The sequence below is a fragment of the Sesamum indicum genome, linkage group LG4 (assembly GCF_026168435.1).
Source record: "Sesamum indicum cultivar Baizhima isolate 11 linkage group LG4, ASM2616843v1, whole genome shotgun sequence".
Taxonomy (NCBI): Eukaryota; Viridiplantae; Streptophyta; class Magnoliopsida; order Lamiales; family Pedaliaceae; genus Sesamum; species Sesamum indicum.
In genome coordinates, this window is record NC_142660.1 from 15,129,555 (window position 1) to 15,150,026 (window position 20,472).

Consider the following 20,472-nt stretch of genomic DNA (forward strand, 5'->3'; position numbering starts at 1 on the left):
AATTAATTAAATTTTACAACCAATGCCAAATCTAATTTAATAGAAATTATTCTTTTTTCTTGTTGGGCCAAATCTAATTTAATATCTTTTTAACAACTTCATCGATCTTGTTTCTTAATAGGCCCTTTTCTTATACTTTTCTTATAGATTTACAAGTTGCAGCCCATATGGGTAGGCTTTGGACTTATTTTCTAAGTAAAAGGGTACTTCAAGAGTTGACATTTGAATGTCATAGAGAGAAAATGTTGGATCATATTGAAACATTATTGATAAATTCTTAATTCAATTTTAAATTCAATTAAACTAAATTAATTATACTCTATACACTTATTATATAATTAATTTTAATATGACTTAATAAAATTTCTAATCATACTCAATCTTTTAAAAATGGCGAAGCGAAGCATCGCCAAGATTATATTTAAATGGAAGGATTTAAAATTGAGGTTTTTAAATTCAGAATAACAATTCTGTTGACTTTATTTAACTAATTGCACGTTACAAACGATTTCAAATCCTTAAATATCAAATAACTGTATCTAATCAACAACCATTATTAAAATAAAAATACAACTACTATTAAAGTAAAGTAATATTTCACACGTTGGTGGCATTCGTACTCATGACTGTACAACCATAGGATCTTCACTTTGTAAATTAAGTTAGATTTTATTGGTGTATTTTGATTTATATTTTTTGGATTGCAATGAATTTCAAACCCTTTTTTATATTAAGTCATCTTAAATCATTTCAACAAATATTTCTTTCTAGTTCAAAATCCTTACATCCAAATACAGATAAAATTTGTCGACTTTCAGACGAACCAACTTTACCAGTTTGGTTTTAATATATACTAAATTTTCGATTTTGATTCGATTCAATTCGATTTGATTTGATCAGATGATTATATTGAATTGTTAACATGCTATATTTATTTTAAAAAAAAGAAAGGAAAAAACAAAATAAATGGGGTGGTTCATATCCTTTTGCTCTCAAAAGTCTAACCCCATTCCTAAAACCCCAAATAAAAAATCAAATTGAGGAGGCAGCATTCAACGCAATTTGATTGTTTATGGGCAAATCTATTCCTTCTGCTCACAATCTCCAGCACTTTGCTCGGGTCATTGCTTCCGCCACCACCAGGCCCCGCCGAGCCGCCCAATTGAGACCCGTATCCAAGACCCGACCCATCTCTTCTCCTGACGCTACTGGGTCCAGACCCGACTCGCACCAGCTAAGGCTAAAAGCTCCGGCTCGGCAAATGGAGGACGCGGAGAACTCGGAGCGGCGGAGGATGCCGCTTTCGGAGGTGGTGGCGGACTGTGTGAAGCGGTGGTTCCAGGATACACTGAAAGAAGCCAAGAATGGTGATATTGCTATGCAGGTGCTTGTGGGCCAGATGTATTATAGCGGATATGGGGTTGCTAGAGATGCCCAGAAGGTTTGTTTGATTCTTTGTTTTCAATTTTTTGTTTCATACTTTCTGTTTTCTTCGTTTTGTTATGTTTTCATATGTATATTTGGTGTATTTCTGCTGGTTGATTGATTGAAGTATTGAAATTTCTGCGCAATTTTTGTGTGCCAAGATTGAGAAATAGGACATAGAAAATACCCGGTGAAAAGTATGATTCTTGGTTTAATGGGGTTATGAAATGAGGAGTTGCAAGGAGGATTTTCCTAGTACAAATTTAATCTTCGTTTCATTTTCTTTGTTCTATCAACTTTTAAATAAAATTTTTAATATTGGACTTTGATTAACTGTGGTAGGAAGTGAAGATTACAGAACTAGCTTTGCCTTTTACTGTTTTTCTGATAGAATTCTGTGTGATTTGTTAAGTTTATAAATGAAGATAGCGAATGAGTATTGTTTCTATGATTGGAAATGCGGGATTTTGCTTTGACTTTGTGTATGGATTCTGGACCTAGTTTAAGTTCTCATGAGTTTTGGTCTTAGGGAAGAGCATGGATCAACAGGGCCTCGAAGAGTCGGTCTTCAGTATGGAAAGTAGGCGATAAACATCCAGGTGTTTGATTGTTTTGTTTTATATCTACTTGAATGTTTGTGGTTCATCTGTTTACTACCTCTTTTTTCTTTCCTGAATTGACATTTGTATTTTTCGTCTAGGTTATAATGCTAGTGATTCAGATTCTGATGATGTGAAGAAAGACGCCAAATAGGATAAGATGTGGTTTAACTGGTAACGTAAACCAATGGCAAAGTAAGCTTAATTCTCTTCTTTCTTCTGGTTATTACAGTGCATATATTGAATTAAATTATTGAATTGAGGTCTGCCTCAATCATTTAAAGATACTGCAATCACTACTAGTCTATGTTTATGGATCATTACCTCCTGTCTTTAATTTATATATAAGCACTTGGAGTTTTGATTGTCAGATAATATTTTATGAATTAAAGGAAAATGGAATCCATATAGGTTACCTGTAGATACCCTTCCTTGGAACGGATGGTCTTGTGTATATCCCCCGGGAGGAGCATCATCACCTCAAATTTACAACAATTAGGTTTCTGTGCACCCACTGACTCACGCATAACAGATCACAGGAATGAACAGCTTTTATGAATATTCATGGTAAACCATCTCGTGTAAGCTCTATTATTAGGTATGAATAGGTTCTGGTGATAGAAAAATATTGAAGAGTTTGTGCTTCTTACAAAAGTCCATTTGTTGAAACACGCTATAACCAACATAATGTACAACTTTTTGGTATTGTTTTCGGAAAAGGAGCTATAAACATTCATTGTGCATGGTGTTGAGGTGCAAAATGGTTGTTTTTTCATTTAGTTGGATTTCATCTGTGCAATCTATCATGGTATCTGGTCATGACTTATTGCATTTCTACAACATGGTCTTCATTTAGCATCAATTTGATCCAGTTGTGGTTATTAGGTGTTTCCTACTTCACGTGTTCCCTTGCGGTGTTGGGCTGATATAAATGCTTGATCTTCTTTTATATCATCATCTCTTGTTGCAATACATACTAATGTGTTAAGAAGCTTGACCCACATTACAATTGTACTTTTTTTAGCATCAAAGTAACAGTACTCAGAATCCTTCAATTTGATACTAGTAAGGTTGTCTCATGAAGAGATTTTACTTTAGTCTAATTGAGCTGGTTTGAGTTGTCCTTGAAGAGCGATCCAATGAATGGTAGCTCGCTCATTTGCCCTTGTGCTAATTTTCTGAAATTACAACCAAGGAAAAGCCAGCAGTCAGTCCTCTTCTAACTTTATCATTATCATTTGAAAAACATTAAATATGGCTTAGCCTTATCTGGTTACCCCACTTCTATTTGTGCTCAAGGAATCTTCTCCTCTACTCACTCCATCGAGGCCCATGTCCTATGTCATACCAGAATTTATTTTGTTTCATTTTAACTTAGGTTAACCTCTTCTCTTAGCTTTACCCTTACCATTAATTGCATCAAATATCCTGATAAGCTGCATCGAGGAACATATGCTAGATATGCCAGGACTATCACAAATGGTGTTCTCGTGATTCACACTATAACTTGACCAACTGAATTAGAAATACATTTCTTATACCAAAGTATAATTACATGAAGAAGTTTTGACTTCATTTAAAATTACTATTTCCATGTATGTATAAATGTGTTTCTATCTGTTTCGGCAGTCATATTCTTCTGTTTTTTGTTGTTAAAAACTGTAAGCTACTCCAGCTGTGGAACTTAGCTACTTGAGTTAATTGGTTAAATTGTGATGTAAAATATTGATAGAGCACTGAAACAGCAGGAGTCTAACTTTAGGAATTTGGTAAGTTTGCCTAAAGCTGAAGGGAGCAAGTTGGCTTTTTGTGATAATTTAATTGGATTGCTAACTTTTCGTTTTTCGTCTCTTAACTTTAATGACTTTGATGCACCAAACAAAAGCATAGCTAATTAACTTTTCCAAGAATGTGCAGTTGGATGAAGTTAAAAAGGCATTTTTTACAACATTTCGCATGAATATTCTAATTTATGCTATTTCTTGCATGAAACTTAAATTTACAAGCAGAAAACTACTTTTATCTTTGTGATTAGCATTTAGAGAGGCTGTACAATTAATTAAATCTGAAAGATGAATATACGGACCTACAGCTAAAAGTAGCAGCTCATTTTTATCCTTAGCTGCTCAAAACTATCTTCATCTTTTTTAGCTCCCATGTCTAATGCTAGAAACATGGCATTATTTGCTTGCTCGCGTGAAATAATTTTGATCTTTGAAACCAGCTGTTTACTCTGGAAAATATGGAATCAGCAAGTTCCTTGCAGTAACTGCAGCTTTTCTTTCTGCAGTGTATTTGAGTGCTACCCCAGTGTGTATGTGGCTATCAGGCTTCTGCAACAGGTGATGCAGGCTGCGGGATACAAATTGCACCATTTTCCTTTACAATAAGTCATTTTCTGAATTTTCTCTCCCAGGCACTTCACTTCCGAAGTGTTCTTGTTTGTCTTTGTTGATTTATGTTGAAGAGTTGTTTATATACACAGTTCTTTGGGCGTATGTTTCTGAATACCAAAAAGGGGGTGGAAAGAGAAGGGAAATGTTCCTTTTTCCCCTTGGCTTTGCTCATGCTTCTGCAAATTGTAATTGTTTCTTTCTTGTTTTTTAATAGTTAATGGCAATGGTTTTCCATGCCTGATATATAAAGGAGTAGAGACCATGATAGTGGAAAAAAAATTAGTTTCTTACTGCGTTGAATAAAAGGAGAGGAGAGGAACAACCTTAAGATGTAAAGGTGGGATGATTAGTCAAGAAGCTTTCTTCCTCAATTGTCAGGGATTAGGTTGTTCAACAGGAATGAAAGAATTAGTAGATCCGTTCAGATCAACACCGGAGATAGATAAAGTTTACAATCTGTAAGCTTATAGATAAACTTGAGATCAAACACCTGAATCCTTGTCAATAATTCCATTTTCTTTAGTACCATTACCAAATTGTCATGTTCCTGTCTGCAGACAGCCACTTCAGATTACCATGTCTGTCCAGATTATCTGCCTTCACGTCTGTCCTTTCTCCATTCCCATGGCATCTCAGGGTTTGATGATGACCATAATCCGACCCGCTTTGCTCGGGCCTCTTTCTCCCACTACATTCACATTCAGCCATGTTAGACAAGAGAGCATGATAATCGTCAAGATTAATCACAAGAGTACTGGTACAACGCGTTAACCTTATCCAACTCGGGCCGTTTGTCATAGGCTTTATAATGCCATGCTAGCCCCTTCTTAAGCATTGATTCCTACATGCAGATATTATTGAAAATTCAGACTGACTTGTTATACAGCATAAGTTGAGGGGATGATCATAGTACCTGTACAAATATGCCGTTGCAATATACATCTCCTACACATCGGCCGTAACGATCTTCATCAAACACCTGAATTTTAAGACACTTGTCCTGAACAATTTTAGTCAACTCTTCCTTGGCTTTCTGCCCGAATGGCATTTTGCTCTCTGGTGCATCAATTCCCCTGTTACATTCCAGTCTAAACGCTGTTATCCCAAAAACATACCATGCATTTTAATGGTACAAGCAGTTTGCTTACAACCTCAATCTTATTCGATATTTTCGTGCAAGAATCTCCTCATTTTGAACTGTTAAGACCCTGCAAGACGAGCCCTTGTCAGCATTACTGCAATCATACCAGGAATTACATCATAAACTCATGAAACCTGTATCCTGCATCAATGATTTGTCTGTGAAGTTCATCTGCCTTATTGTAATTCTTCTGAGCACGAGCTTTGGATCTCTCAACAGCTGCAACTTGAACTTCTCTTGGAACATTTGATGACTCCCTAGGATCCCTAGTGCTTATGTATACATTTATTGTATCTCCGTCTGCTACAGCTTTTGCATCCACCTATAAATCAAGAAAATGTATACACATGAACATGTACTGATTTAGTCCCTAGACATGAAAATGTTTTTTTCTTACCGGTAGAGTATGCAATTCAAATCTCAGTCCTTGCGGTTGTGATGGAGGAGTCCCATTAGTGAGTTCGACCAAAGCATGAGGTAGAGGAAGACCGTAAAAAGCCAATAGCCCCTGTAGAGAAATTAAAACAATCAAGACCACGTATAATTCGACATTTTAGTATTCTCAACAGGTGTGAAGCTTATGCGAATACCTCAACATCTGCCTTCTGATGTCTCTTCAATGTCTGAATCACAAGCCTTGAAGCTTCTTCCGGAGTTTTAGGGGGCGGTTTCGTTTCTCTCCACGCCTCGGAGAGTTTCTTGTACCTTTATTTACATCAAAATTTCATCAATCCAAGTTAAAAACGGAGATGATGGATTACGCAAATGGCAAAACTCTGCTGACCATTACCCTCAGTACTTCACTTTTCCAGACATTTCACTTCAAGAATCACAATAAAACATACAAGACTAACTATAATTTCGATGTAAACTATGTTGTATAAAAAAATTACCAGTTGGCCTGAGCTTTTCTGGACGAGACAACATGCTTGCTGAGTTCTTGAGGAACCTGGAAACAAAATTGTCCAATTATCCTTACACATATGATAAGCTGAAACTAAACAGACACCGGTCCACATAATTGAATTCTGTAATTCCTTGTTTTTTTTGCCCTTTTTCAAGAATCAAAGGAATTGAAGTTCAAAATTCAACTGCTTAAAGGTGGGGAATTGAGGTGGCAAGGAGGGGGGGAGGTACCTGGTTGGTGATTTCAAAGTTGTAGAGATCGTGGGCCAGAGCCGAAACACCTACGGTTGCGGCGGTGACGCCGTGGTGGCCGATGGAATCTGACTCCGGCGAGGGCCGGCAGCAGTGGCCGCACAAGAATGTTAGTGCATTTCCCATTTACGGGTCTTGGAATCTTCGGGTTATATTCTTTTCTTGAGTTTCTAAGAGATCAATGGCTATGAAGCTGACGAACACGAATTGAAATTGAAAGATGGGTGGATCTTTTGATATATGATACCTTTTTGGTCACCAATCTGATTGGAAGAAGCGTAGAAAATTGCAAGCGGCAAGAGGCGGGGGGGGGGGGGGGTGTTTACGTGGCGAGTGTTGATTGGTGGAGGCGGTCTGGTAATCATCTTTTACTGCATTGTTAATATGCGATACGAAGAGAGGTAGCCGTAGCAGTTAAAAGTCAACGGCTCTATAGTTGTTTTGTTTGAACCTGAAGAGAAAATCACGTGCAGTGCATGCCTTCTTCCCTAAGTTAGGATACACCCCTTCTTCTTCGTGAATTGGTCTTTTATTTTTGAATTTGGATATTTATATAAACATCCTCAATTAATTATAGGGTAAAATACACTTTACCCTCTGAACTATACGTCATGTAACAATTATCTCTTAAACTAACAATAAATGCGCAAAAAAATTTCATGAAAAATATTTTTTTTAATTTAGTAACAAAATTAAGTTATTAATTATTAATTATTTTATATAAAAATGAATAATTATATATTGATTTTTTTAACATATTTTCTTTAAATTATGATAACATATATTTATTCATTTTTTCCTAAAATATGAGGGTGGGTAGAAATGATAATTCATAAAAAGTATTAGTCTATAAAAATATTCTAAATAATATATAAAATTTATAACTTATAATCAAAATGAAGATTTTGGACAGCTCATCACAAAAATTGAATAGAAATCTAAACGAGGCTAACGAAATGAATTCATTGTTAAACGAACGTTAAAGTCCCGGAAGTATTTATAATTTTCAAATAATGATAATATATTTGTAATTATGTCAGATTTCAAAGAAAGTGACAGTAATTTAAATATACAAATTATATATTAGTATATATTTTATTTATTGTGATGAAGCATAAAAAATTATCGAATAAATAAACTCAAAGTTTTTAATCACTTAATTTTATGTTTTTGGATCATTAATTAAATTTATAGTTCCTTATTAGTCTATAGCTGGACACCACCTCCAACGGTGAAAATTGGTTCCCAGTCTCTACTTCAATCAAAACACTGGTCCACACCAAATTAAAGCTCAAAACAATAAATCGATTTCTATCACACTTTCGTCTCACATGTTAACATCACGTTTATTTATGTATGATATGCAATCTGATTTTAAATTATAATAATTTAATTATATTTTTAATTCAAAAAAACAAGTGACAATCACTTATTGGCGCGACACGTATATATTACATAAAAATGTGATAGAAGATTCACACTGCTAGCAAACATTCTATTCAGTTTTGAGACGGAAGCGATAATTACATAATTATATTAACGTTTAAATAGATTGAGTAATTGAGTAATATATCGGTTCAATTAATACATCAATATAACTAAACATTATGTAATAACAAACTACAATGAGCTCACATAAAGGTGAGATAGATATTCAAACATTCAGTACAACTCAAACTAAATTATTATACCTTAATATGAACCACTAAACTACGGTATCATTGTTGTTCGACAAACATTGTGTTGTTTTGTCTCATGAAAACCTAAGAAAGGCCATCAACATTTCCCACCCGAATACGCGGACTATAGTGTGCCCCCATGTCAAAAAAAGTGACCTAAAGCAGCTTTTAGCAAAGCAAAATTCCAATCTCGACAAAGAAAAGAATCACATTCATATACCCCACCACCACACTTCAAATTTAAATGCGAAAATTTTGGTTACTCATTCTTCACTTTGCACCTTCTTCTTCTTCTCCAACTTTGAAATTTTTGATTTCGTTCATACATAATTTTTGTCCCAATTCCAACAATTATGGCTAACGTAAGTTCCTCAACTATATACATCGATCGATCGGTAGAAAAATAAATATTATGTTTCTTGTTTATGTTTGTGAAGCGGGAAAATTGATGATGTCAGGTGGTGGAGTTGAAGGTAGGATTGCACTGCGACGAGTGCATCAAGAAAATCTTGAAGGCCATCAAGAAAATCGAAGGTATTGTTTCGTATATCTAATCATTTCTCTCTCCGAATTAAGTACGAACGAAACGTAATTATTATATATTATTACTGAAATCTTGGTTTATATATATGGAGAAAATGAATCATGAATGTTTGTTTGTTGGGTGTGCAGATATTGAAACATATGATGTGGATACGAAGAGAAATAAAGTGACAGTGACGGGGAATGTGACAAGTGAGGAGGTGATTAGGGCGCTTCACAAGATAGGCAAACAAGCTATTAGTTGGGAGGAAAATGCAGTAAATACCAGTTGAACTCATTTTTATTACTACCTCGGACCTACAAATTAGACACTATACTCTCTCTCTCTATATATATATATATATAGCCAATGGCTGTTGTTTTTACATTTTCTCTTCTAATTTTAGTTGATCTTGGATTTGTATTACTTGATGGGCAGAGGGTTATTCAATATTTTGAAGATTAGTTGAGTATATTAAGAATTTTGTTACTTTGCACCATTTTTACTTTTTGGAAACCAATAACAAGAAAGTATGCATTCAGGGACACACTTATTAGGGTTTATGGCAGCCATATACTGTTAGGTCATATTTACATGGCCTCACGGGATAAATGTTCCAAATATTAGTAAACGCGTGAGTATTAAGAATGTTTGGGAATGTGATGCATGCATACTAATGTGAAATAAACATGGGCTTATTGTTTGTCTACATACATATTCATGATAGATCCATGAGAACCCAAGTCCTCTGCCCATATTGCTGGTTGTCCCTCACCTCAAGGACATTCACCACTCACAACTTAATGTTGGCAAATGTCCATTTGTTTACAGCTGTGGTGGAGATTCAGAATTCAGAGAGCATAAGATGCGATTCAGACTTCAGAGCGCATAAGATGCTCAATATAGTCTCAGTTTCTGGTCTGGAAGCATGAATACCAGGGCCGGATAGGGATTGTACGTATGGACGGGTGCCTGATATAAAATTAAATTGGTTCGATCAAAGCTTAAAGAATTTGTAGATTACGAGACTGTCTTGACGAGCTTATAAATTCTTTAAAAGAATTATAGGATAAAATGCATTTTATCTCCTGTGTTTTGTTGAAAAAGTTAAAACTCTCTCTGTGTTTTAAAAATAGGCTAAAAACCCCTGTGTTTTGTAAAATTCAGCAAAAGACACCAATTCCATTAGTAATTAATGAAAAGTGCATTACATGTGCTCCTTGTGAGTTTGAGGATGATTTTAAACTGTATTATTTATTTATTTATTTTTTATATTTTTTACTAAAATACCCTCATGGTATTTATATATTTCATATTCATAATTTTTTTATTTATTTTGAGTGATTCTTTTGTATTTTTATCTGTTCAAAAATAATTTTTTAAAATATTTTATTTAAAAATATAAAAAAAATTATATAAATTTTTGAAAATTTATAATTTTAATTCAAATATTAAATTAAATTAAATTTAAACTTAAATAATTTTTATAATTGTTAAAACTAAGGGGACGAGGGGTTGCACAGGGGGCGAGGGAGGAGGCAGTGAGGTGGCTATTAGGGGTGGGTGTGTGTGTGTGGGGGGGGGGGGGAGCCAGCTGGCTGGGGTGGTTGGGGATTAATTTTTTAAAAATAATTTTTTATCACTAAAATGTTAATTCTTGATTTTTTTTTATAAATTTAAAATTCAATCATTAAGATTAATTGATTAAATCTGACAGTTCAATATAATCAATTCAAATTTGATGATTATTAAAATAAAAAATAATATATAATAAATATGAATATAACGATACTTTTTTAAAAAAAAATTAAATCATTAGTTAGATTTAATGAAAATGAACAATTGAGGTATATAAAATTAAAAGTATATAAACTTATCAACGTAAGAACTTGCTAAGGAACAACAGGAAGTTCAACAATAAAATATTACAAAATTATCCTTATTAACTTCTTATCATTTTCATAATTTCACTTTATCGAACGCTTATTTATTCTATTTTTTTAATATAAGATTTAATGTTTAATAAAATGTATGAATTTATCAGATCATTTAAATAATGTAGGCCGACAATTGTACAAAATCAAATAAATTCTTGATTGAGCCTCTCAATTGCAAGCCAAATCCAAGGGGAAGTGCTGGAGTTAAAATGTCGCGTTTTTGCCAATAAGGGGTTTGTCATTTCTAGAAGAGCACAACTTTTATTACTCAGAGTATAAACAGAAAAACGTGCTAACATCATCGCGAGTCAGAAACTAAAGGTGAAGTCGTTCTTTACAGAGTTGAAAGAAATTGTACAGAAAACAGAAACTCGAAACTGAGTCCTAATCCCGACTCACTCTAGCGCGGCTGCTGGATCGGTCTAGGGTTCACCCTCATGCTCACAATCTTCGGCGCCTTCTCGCAGAACCTCGGCATCTCCGCCCCTCCCCGCGGCTTCCTCCACTTCAACCACCCCAGCGCCACCAAATCCATATTCCCCTCTTTCCCTGCACCATAACAATATTGTAACCTTTGAATCCGCCAGTGAGTCGACTCGCATCGACTACCGTTACGCTTACCTTTGGCGACGGCTTCGGTGATGGCTTTGTCCGTGACGACATCGTCGCCGGTGAAATCGGAGAAGCACTCTCGCAGCCAGTAGTCGCGGAACCATGGGGAGGACTGGACGAGGTCCCACCACTCGTCGGAGAAATCCTCCACCGCAAGGTACGCCGACGGCACGAATATCGGCGCGTTTGGGTTCAGTGCTGAAGTTGCCATTTCTTCACACAGTCTGCACAAAGTAACCAGTGGTGAATACAGTACAAATACGCATTCACAGACAAGATATGTATACGTCGTATACAAGTGAAATCATACACACACACTGTCACACAGAGTGAAAGAGAGTGGACCTGGAAATATCGATCTTGATTGAAGCCTTAAGCTGAGACTCTGAAGTAGAAGTGGGACGACTGCTACTCGTCCACTCTATATATAGGAAACCTGGTGGCTTTGGGTTAGATATTCCATATTGTACGAAATATTCATATTTCAATAAATAAATAATTAAGTAATTTTATAATATAAATTATGATCTCAACTTTAATCGCTCAATTTATTACTTTAAAAAATATGATTGGTTGCTCTTCCCCGTTACTTGTTACTAGTATTTAGAAATAATTCTTTTTAAATAAATCAATTACATATATTTTACCTATTACGAGTGAATAATTCTATCAAAATTACCAATAAATATTTAATAATTAAAAAAAATCATATATTAATTTTTTAGATACCTCAATATTTTTTACCCAATATTACATTATTCTGAAGTCTCAATTTCGTTATTGTATTCAATTTTAATATAGTACGAAGCATGATACTCATATTATTGTCTACAAGTCTGATTTTTGAATTCTAATTTGTCAGTTATTTCACGAATTAAGTTTGAAAATAATTGGACGTATAAATACTTATCTCACTTTTATATGAATTTATTATAATTTATTATTTTATATTTTTAATCATATTAATTGAACTGATACTGCTCAATTTATTTAAAATACTGTAATTATAATTCTTATCCAAAAAAAATTACAAAAATAATACAAAAACATTTTGTATTATTGATGATTGAAATGACCTCCCTCAATAAATATAAAAAGATGATAGGAAAAACAAAAAAGAAGATATTTCTCTAATTTCTTTTTATAAGTAAAAAAAGGTTATCTCACTTGAATAGCGGGTAGCGGGTGGCCCGAAACTTTCGTGTGCCACATGTCGACCCTTGAGTCGTTGTTTCTTTTTTATTTGCAATTTGCTAATATCTATGTGAAGAAGAATCTAGGTGCAGTTTAGCCGGTTGCCCATCCAAAACTGGAAAATCTTATCCATAACTGTCCCATCTCGTCACCACACGTGACACGTCATCGTTCTCATCCTGTTACTGCCGTGTTTGTCAGTGCGCGCGCAGTTAAGGCTTACTTGCACGTGCCCTGTCATGCGCCTTTTCCATTTATGATTTAACCATCTCTGTAAAGGTAAATGTCTAAATTATTCATTTAAATTTGTATTTAAAATTATTTTTTATTTTTTAATTTATCGTTCGTAAAAGGAATAATTACACCTCCCACTCTTAAAGTTTGATTTAATTACATGTAAATTCGATATAGTTTAGAATATTACATCTAGTTTCATTAATGTTCGTTTTCGTCTATTAATAAGTTCACCCATTAATTAAAGTTTATTGAATTTGCTAATATTATTAAAAAAAAAATTGGATAAAAATTGATATTTATCCCCAACCAGCTATTATTAATTTATTGCAATTCAATTGAATTATCTTTATACATCGTTACACAATAATGGATGTGAGAAGGTATATTTTCACCATTATAAAGGTAGTTTAGTCAATTAACAACAAACATCAATTTTCATTCAATTTGTTTTTTATTAATATCAATAAATTCAATAAATTTCTACTAGTGATGAACTTATTTAGTAAACAAATGCAAATTTTAGAAATATTAATGTAATTTTTCAAATCATATTGAGTCTAAAAGTAATTACACCAAACCTCATATGAAATGTGTACAATTATCACTTCATATAATTTATATTTTCTCCATAAATTCATCGAAACCTGGTCACGTGACCCCATACGTAATATCTGAAGACAAATATATCCTGCATATGCAAGTCAGATGATCATATACCAATAAGTCAATCAAGAGATAGAAATAAAATAAAATAAAAATCTAATAATGTTAAAGTTAAAAAAATAATAATAAGAGATTAAAGTGATTCTGAACAAATTATTAAGGGATTATTATGGCTATGAAATTGAAATATTTATATATTATAGACAAACTATTTTTATTTTGTTATATTGTCTACATATTTAATTGAAAGAAAGTGGAAGATAAAGATAATAAAAGAGACAAATACAAATGGATATAGAAAAAAAGAAAGAAAAATCCAAAAATAAAATGACACTATACCCAATTTTTAGTACTTAAATATATTAGTGGTTATAATATATAATCTCCACGAGTATATAAAAATAATAATAAAGTGATATGATAAGAAAAAAAAATTATAAGTATAAATTATAACAAATGTGGAAATTTTATATTTTGGGACATCAAATAATATTCTATTCATATCATTTTAAATTAATAAAATTTATTTAAAAAATATCAATTACATTCTTTATTTTATTTTATTCTCTTTCATATATAATAAAAAAATATATGATGAAAATTTAAATCATGCACACCCATATAATCTGTCATGGAAGTTAACTACATATATTGATCTTCTTAATTTAAAAAATATAAAGGTGTGTTATTTGAAATAGGTATAATACTCTGTTCTTTTTTTAAATTTGGTATAATTACAGGTAAATTTTTGTGGTTTGAAAAATTATACATGGTACCTCTAATATTTGTTTTCGTACACAAAACAAGATACATTTATTAGTAAAATCCACAAATTTTATTGACTTTAACAATAAAGTTGAATGGAATCTCATATTCAGATTAACTTATATGTTTATCGTAGTTCAAATAATTCTTTCTGACCAAACTACCCTTGTAAGAGTGAAGATATATCTCATTATATACATTAGCGTGTGAAGATATATAAAAATAATTTAATTAGAAAAAAATTATTTGATTTGTAAATCAGTAGTAATTCAATCGTTATTTAAATATGGGAAGTTGCAAGATTTTTCATTATCTCTACAACTGTTTGATCTTTTGTTAAATTGGACATAAATTATTTTTGATGTTTCATAATTTTCATCACAATTATGAATGAGAAACTTTACTATAACATCATGATTTATAACAAGTGTCGCGAGAAAGCCATAACAGTTAGAGCAGCGTCTACGTGGGGTGGGAAGAAGCTTCTTTCAACTCAAATGGCTGCGAACATTTCTCGGCGCGAACCCGACATAGGTCCATCCATTCCAAGATTCCACCAAGGAGAATCTTCCTTTTCATTATGGAAATCCCATATAAACCTCTCTTCAATGCAAAAGAAACACAACCATTTCCCCTTTTCCCATCACTTCATCGGGTCCCGCTCGATGATCAGGCGGGTGGGGGCAGTCAGAAGCTGATTTTGATCGATGGATGGCGGTACGGGATCTGCTGATTTCTCCAGGCTTCACCGACCGGAACTGCCTGGAAACGTCACAGATGATTACTGCTACGTCGATATAGCTCTGCACTCCCCCGGCATCTGGGAGACCAATGGCAGCAGAAACTTCCTACAGTTCGCCTTGCCCCGCCTACAGCTTCAATTGGCTATCATTTTCATTCTCACCCAATCCCTCCATCTCTTGCTCCGCCGATTCCATTTGCCTCGTCTTGTTTCCGAGATCCTGGTATTTCTCTCTTTTTTCTTTTCTTGTTTTTTGCAGCAGGGTTCGCCATTTGTCTTTTGGCGTGGGAGATTATTGTCATATTCTGGGGGCCTATGCATAGATTGAAATGCCTGAATAAGGAACGGTTTCTAATATTTGGTTTGTGGTGTTTCTGGTACTTTTTTGTTTGTTGTTTGTGTTTGATGTCTAAACTGAGGTAATTGCATGATTACAAGATTTGAGCTTGTTGATGCTTTTGTTGTCTCTTCAACTTTTTGGGGAATTTCTTTTCTCAAAAGGTGAGGAACAATCGCGATGGTTCATATGACAATATGGAACTCCCCATATCTAGACGCTTGTGATTGTCACGACTTATGATCCGGGTGTAAGAATCATCATTCTTGTTTTTGGGTGGGGGGAGGGGGGTTGCAGTTGTTTTTTTATATGAAAATTTCCAGTTAGATCTTTATATATTTTATGGAGCTGAAAGATTCCATAGATGCAAATTAGAAAGCAACTAGGACTTGCAAATTTTCATTGCCGGTTGATTGGTAACTACGTCGCTGTTATTTCTTTATCAGATGACGAAACACATTAATGATATGAGAGAAATTGAAAACTTCCTGCCAGATGTTACTTCTTTATTTTATGTTCCACGTAGATTGTTAGTGTACATTTCTCGATTTAGTTTAAATTTGTCAAAGCCATCCGAGAAGAAAGAAGGATTCTGATAATTCAGATTTCTCTTTATATTATAATTCATCTGTTGTTGATACCGCTTATGTTATTGAATGAAAGATGTATGCTTCGTATGGTTATTTTCTGTCCTTAAAGTAATATTATTCAAGTGCTCAACAAGTGTAATTTGTTTGAGTCCCTTGAGCTGAAAGTAAACGAATAAGATTTAACTAATACAAACTCATATTCTGGTTTTCTGTCCTTAACGTAATGTTATTCCTTCTACCTTTTTTCATGTGGGATGATAACTATATGCCTTAGATTCAAGTTAGGCGAGTGAAAGTCACATGCAGGGTGTGGAACTGCCAATTTGCATTTGAAACATCCAGGCACAAGTTGCATTCTGATAGATGTTCCAATTTTCCGTTTGTTGGAATCATATTTTTTCAGCACAAATACATAAGTTAAACGCATGTTAATTTGTCTATAGAATGTCATCCATGTAAAGGATATGTTATAGAAAGTTCAATTAAGATATGGTTATCTGCTAGTAAATCTTTGGAGTTTGTTTCAACCAGGCTGGAATCATATTGGGACCAACTATACTAGGACAGCTGCCAAAAGTTCAAGTAGCATTGTTCCCACGAGAAGGAGATGTCTATTTGGACTTGCTGTCAAAAATTGGCTACATTTTCTTTATTTTCCTCTGTGGTGTGAAGATGGATCCCAGAACAGTGCTAAGGACTGGTATCAAAGCATGGACAATAGGAGTTCTTGCTGTCACAATTCCAGTTAGTAGTGGTTTGGTATTAAATCTATTCTACCAAAGCCGTATACACAAGTATCGGTGGCCGGCTTACAAAAATATAGTTGGGATTCAGAACTTATTCCCTTTTCCTGTGATTGCGTCCATGCTTGTGGACCTTAAAATCATGAACTCTGAGCTTGGCCGCCTTGCTCTGGCATCAGCCCTGATCAGTGATTTAGTTAGCAACCTCACCAGCACTATCATTACTTATGGGAGAATTGGTCAAATGGGCTTTGCAAATATTATCATGATTCACTCCACCCTTTTAACAGTCAGCTTGCTTTTATTTATCTTTTTTGTGGGGCGGCCACTCTGCCTATGGATCATCCAAAAGACACCGGAAGGAAAACAAGTTAGCAGATTTCATGTCATTCTCATGTCTATATTTGTCCTAGTAGTGGTCTTACTCACTGACAATGTGGGACTTAACTATCAGTATGGTCCCTTTTTATTCGGTTTGCTTGTGCCAGATGGACCACCACTGGGGGCTACGCTAGTGGACAGGTTGGAGACTTTGGTATCAGGATTACTGGCACCACTTTTGGTGACGTATTGTGGGATGAATGTAAATTTAGTTGAACTATATGATCTGAGATTCATTGGTACAGTATGGATGGTCATTGGCATGTGTTTGGTATTGAAGCTGGTCGCAATCTTTGTTCCAGCAGTAATTTGCAGAGTACCCCTTAGAGATGCTGCTGCTCTTGCATTCACCATGAGTGCTCAAGGAGTTGTTCAGATGTCCTTTTATTACTACAATGCTGTGAATCAGGTGCTTCCATATCCTTGCAAAATTTCTTCCTGTTATCACTTTATTATTTCCAATTTAAATGAACCATTAGCTGAAATGAGGCAGAAAAATATTCATGTCTCCTTCAGAAACTTTTCAGTGTCCAAGCTGTCAAATTTGGCTACGTCCCTATTTCATCGGCCCTCTCTCCGTCTTTCTCTGTCTTGTATTTTTCGGTTTAAGATTATCAGTATTCATAGGTTTGAACTATTTATTTCACTCTGTAGACTCGAGTATGAAACTTTTTTTCTTTTTTTTCCCTGATGAATCACAGACATTTGACGGGGAAACTTTTTCGATGCTGACTATGTCGGTTCTAATACAAGCTGCGGCTGCTAATGTAATCGTGAAAGCGCTATATGATTATTCAAGAATGTATACCGGCTATCAGAAAAGAGACATTCAGCATACTGCATTCCACTCTGAGCTGCGTGTTCTTTCATGCGGACATCGAGTAGATGATGTATTAGCCGTCAGAAAAATACTTGAAGCTTCTTTTCCCAGTAGAGAAAGTCCACTTGCGGTCTATGCTCTGCATCTGGTGGAGCTTGCTGGTCGTGCTCATCCTCAACTGATTGATCACCAGTTAGGCCAAAAGTCATCAGGTGGCACTCGGACACAAAAAATGATTGAGGTTCTGTCCTCGTTCGAACAGCAGTACGCAGGAGTCGTCACTGTGCAGCAATTCACAGCCATGTCCCTAACAAAGTTCATGCACCACGATATCTGCACAGTCGCCTTCAACAAATTGGCGTCCTTGATTATTCTTCCATTTCACCGAAAGTGGAACCACCAGGGAAAAATGATACTCGACAGTGGCAGCTTGAGAGCAATCAACAGCGATGTATTGGAAATGGCCCCTTGTTCCGTCTCCATTCTCATCGACCGTCACAAAGTACGTCGTAATCCTTCCGCTACATACAACGTGGGAGTTGCTTTCTTCGGAGGAATGGACGACCGTGAGGCGTTAGCTTACGCAAGACGCATGGCGCAGTCCCCAGATGTGCACTTGACAGTGGTCCGGTTCGTTCCATGGGATATATACGCTGGCGACAGCCAATGGGATGCGGTGCTTGATGCAGAGATATTGAAGGAGACAAGGATGCAAGGGACACACCAGGATAATATAGTGTACAAAGAGGAGAGAGTAAAAGACGGGGCCGAAACGGCTCTGCTCATTCATGCCATGGAAGAAGCATTTGATCTGATCATGGTGGGACGACGGCATAAGGACGACACGCCGCAGTTGTTGGGCCTGAGTGAATGGAATGATATTCCTGAGCTTGGTCCAGTGGGAGACATGCTTGCTGCTCCTGATCTTAGTACGCCTATCTCTGCCTTGGTGGTGCAACACCAAAATGTTAAGGGTATTTAAACTACTTAGAAGCCCAACCAAATTTCTTGCTGTGATTCCTACCTTTTTTTCATTTTCAATATTGTATTATTTGTAAGGTAAATTACAGTTATATTCCTTGAAATCCGGGTTATTTATAAATAATCTTTTATTATTTAAAAAATCATATATACCTTTTCTTGAAGTCTACTTAGAAACAAGGGTTACATATAATATTACCCCTGTATTAACGAAAAAGTACAAAAAAAAACTCTGTAAAAAAGTAAAGTACAATTTACCTCTTTGTGATACTAAAAATGATGTAATTTACCGGCCTCTAACCCCAGAAACCAAAGGGAATCAACAGAATGACAAATTCATTGTTAGAGTTTTGCTAATAAAAGTTTAAAAAAATGGAAAAACTTTTTTGGATATTTTTAAGTTTTAACTCTATGGTAAATTACAATGAGCTCTCTTGAAATTTAGCATAATTACAAATACTCTATCATTGTTTGAAAATTACAAATATCCCTCTGATTTTCTATAAAATTATATAATCTTCGATGGAGAGGTCTGATATTGTTAACTTTGCCCTTACTGTATTTTTTTTTAAAAAAAATTATAAAAAAATCAGACCAGGTGGATAGAAAAATTTAAAAAATCGTAAAAGTAATTATTCACTTTAATCCAAAGAAAAGTTTCAAAGATGACTAAAATTATAATTTATAGTCCACAATGACATTTTGGTTAGTTCATCATCAAAAATAAAATAAAAATGAATGAAAACCTAAAATAGACTAATGGTTTGGGCTAATTGTGGGTATTAATAATTTTCCAAATAACAAAGAAGTATTTGTAATTATACCAAATTTTAAAAGAGCTCGTTGTAATTTACTCTGACTCTAACTATACAGTGGGTCTAGGTAATATTTTAAATATGTGATAAGTGCAAATCAAGTCATACATTCAAATGAAGCACCGAATCATATTCATGGAATTCAAATATAAAATCTTGGTTATGAGACATCAATCTTACTACTTGAACAAAGCTGTATATGATGACTTTACGCTACTTTTTATTTTGTTTTATTTTTATTTTTTTATCAACTATCTTTTAAAATGATTAACGCGATAGCATATTTAAGCATTAACTTGATGTCTAAAGAACTATTTATGTATGTGCATAAGTACTTAGATTATGTGACATTACATTATTATACATACTATATTTTTTAAAGTATTATATATGTTTTAATACTTTTTTTATAAATATGTTCTTAAGTTATCTAATTTAGTAATTATCGCACAAAAATATTTTATAGAAGTAATTTCCAACCGATATCAAAACCAATAATAGTATTTTATATATAGAATGAATGTAATTTTAGTATCCTTTCATGAAAAAAAGAAATCATTAAGAAAATATAATTAAAAAGAAAATTTTTGACAATGAAGCTATGCAATTGAAACGATTGCCACACTAAGAACAAAATTCATTGAAAATTTCAAATTTAGCTAGAATTTTGCATGTCCCTTTGAACGAGTTTGTAATTTCGATAGATTTTGTCCTTAACGTATCAATTTTTAAGT

At 34.2% G+C, this 20,472-nt stretch overlaps 5 protein-coding genes across 8 annotated transcripts; 3 read left to right on the forward strand and 2 right to left on the reverse strand.

Moving 5' to 3' along the window:
* The first annotated feature begins 974 nt into the window (after positions 1-974).
* On the forward strand, positions 975-4,591 carry LOC105160829 (uncharacterized). Of its 3 annotated transcripts, XR_847718.3 has the most exons (5): positions 984-1,441; positions 1,955-2,024; positions 2,126-2,219; positions 2,436-2,591; positions 4,315-4,591. XR_847718.3 is itself a non-coding variant. In XM_011078328.3 (4 exons), the coding sequence occupies exons 1-3, from the start codon at positions 1,073-1,075 to the stop codon at positions 2,176-2,178; spliced, it is 492 nt and encodes a 163-aa protein (XP_011076630.1). In that variant the 5' UTR covers positions 986-1,072; the 3' UTR covers positions 2,179-2,219; positions 4,315-4,591. The 3 variants fall into 3 exon arrangements, 2 of the variants coding, with proteins under 2 accessions (XP_020549066.1, XP_011076630.1); XM_011078328.3 differs by lacking the exon at positions 2,436-2,591 and having other exon boundaries at positions 986-1,441; XM_020693407.2 differs by lacking the exons at positions 2,436-2,591; positions 4,315-4,591 and having other exon boundaries at positions 975-1,441; positions 1,960-2,024; positions 2,126-2,156.
* A 153-nt stretch (positions 4,592-4,744) lies between these two features.
* Positions 4,745-6,976, reverse strand: LOC105160831 (staphylococcal-like nuclease CAN2). The gene is made up of 9 exons (XM_011078329.3): positions 6,699-6,976; positions 6,455-6,510; positions 6,152-6,266; positions 5,959-6,069; positions 5,696-5,883; positions 5,572-5,628; positions 5,334-5,493; positions 5,193-5,261; positions 4,745-5,108 (listed from the first exon to the last, which is right to left on the reverse strand). Exons 1-9 carry the CDS (start codon positions 6,843-6,845, stop codon positions 5,010-5,012), a joined length of 1,002 nt encoding a protein of 333 aa, XP_011076631.1. The 5' UTR covers positions 6,846-6,976; the 3' UTR covers positions 4,745-5,009.
* Positions 6,977-8,603: 1,627 nt separating this feature from the next.
* LOC105160832 (Heavy metal transport/detoxification superfamily protein) lies at positions 8,604-9,410 on the forward strand. The gene is made up of 3 exons (XM_011078330.3): positions 8,604-8,760; positions 8,857-8,932; positions 9,071-9,410. Exons 1-3 carry the CDS (start codon positions 8,752-8,754, stop codon positions 9,211-9,213), a joined length of 228 nt encoding a protein of 75 aa, XP_011076632.1. The 5' UTR covers positions 8,604-8,751; the 3' UTR covers positions 9,214-9,410.
* Positions 9,411-11,092: 1,682 nt separating this feature from the next.
* On the reverse strand, positions 11,093-11,967 carry LOC105160833 (protein EARLY RESPONSIVE TO DEHYDRATION 15). 2 transcript variants are annotated; one of them, XM_020693581.2, is made up of 3 exons: positions 11,816-11,966; positions 11,480-11,694; positions 11,093-11,407 (listed from the first exon to the last, which is right to left on the reverse strand). In XM_020693581.2, exons 2-3 carry the CDS (start codon positions 11,679-11,681, stop codon positions 11,259-11,261), a joined length of 351 nt encoding a protein of 116 aa, XP_020549240.2. In that variant the 5' UTR covers positions 11,682-11,694; positions 11,816-11,966; the 3' UTR covers positions 11,093-11,258. The 2 variants fall into 2 exon arrangements, with proteins under 2 accessions (XP_020549240.2, XP_088735581.1); XM_088879455.1 differs by having other exon boundaries at positions 11,093-11,694; positions 11,816-11,967.
* A 2,802-nt stretch (positions 11,968-14,769) lies between these two features.
* On the forward strand, positions 14,770-19,027 carry LOC105160834 (cation/H(+) antiporter 15). The gene is made up of 3 exons (XM_011078333.3): positions 14,770-15,294; positions 16,530-17,531; positions 17,824-19,027. The coding sequence occupies exons 1-3, from the start codon at positions 15,037-15,039 to the stop codon at positions 18,922-18,924; spliced, it is 2,361 nt and encodes a 786-aa protein (XP_011076635.1). The 5' UTR covers positions 14,770-15,036; the 3' UTR covers positions 18,925-19,027.
* The last annotated feature ends 1,445 nt before the right edge of the window (positions 19,028-20,472 follow it).

Bases quoted from the DNA above. Each gene is read 5' to 3' on its own strand.
- LOC105160834 (XM_011078333.3), top strand. From the start codon at position 15,037: ATGGATGGCGGTACGGGATCTGCTGATTTCTCCAGGCTTCACCGACCG. The intron at 15,295-16,529 runs GTATTTCTCTCT...TGTTTCAACCAG, and splicing joins GTCTTGTTTCCGAGATCCTG to GCTGGAATCATATTGGGACC. The intron at 17,532-17,823 runs GTGCTTCCATAT...GATGAATCACAG, and splicing joins ACTACAATGCTGTGAATCAG to ACATTTGACGGGGAAACTTT.
- LOC105160829 (XM_011078328.3), top strand. From the start codon at position 1,073: ATGGGCAAATCTATTCCTTCTGCTCACAATCTCCAGCACTTTGCTCGG. The intron at 1,442-1,954 runs GTTTGTTTGATT...TTTTGGTCTTAG, and splicing joins TTGCTAGAGATGCCCAGAAG to GGAAGAGCATGGATCAACAG. The intron at 2,025-2,125 runs GTGTTTGATTGT...TTTTTCGTCTAG, and splicing joins AGTAGGCGATAAACATCCAG to GTTATAATGCTAGTGATTCA.
- LOC105160832 (XM_011078330.3), top strand. The intron at 8,933-9,070 runs GTATTGTTTCGT...TTGGGTGTGCAG, and splicing joins GGCCATCAAGAAAATCGAAG to ATATTGAAACATATGATGTG.
- LOC105160833 (XM_088879455.1), bottom strand. From the start codon at position 11,681: ATGGCAACTTCAGCACTGAACCCAAACGCGCCGATATTCGTGCCGTCG.
- LOC105160831 (XM_011078329.3), bottom strand. From the start codon at position 6,845: ATGGGAAATGCACTAACATTCTTGTGCGGCCACTGCTGCCGGCCCTCG. The intron at 5,884-5,958 runs GTAAGAAAAAAA...CTTGATTTATAG, and splicing joins TTGAATTGCATACTCTACCG to GTGGATGCAAAAGCTGTAGC. The intron at 5,629-5,695 runs GTTTCATGAGTT...CTCGTCTTGCAG, and splicing joins ATCATTGATGCAGGATACAG to GGTCTTAACAGTTCAAAATG.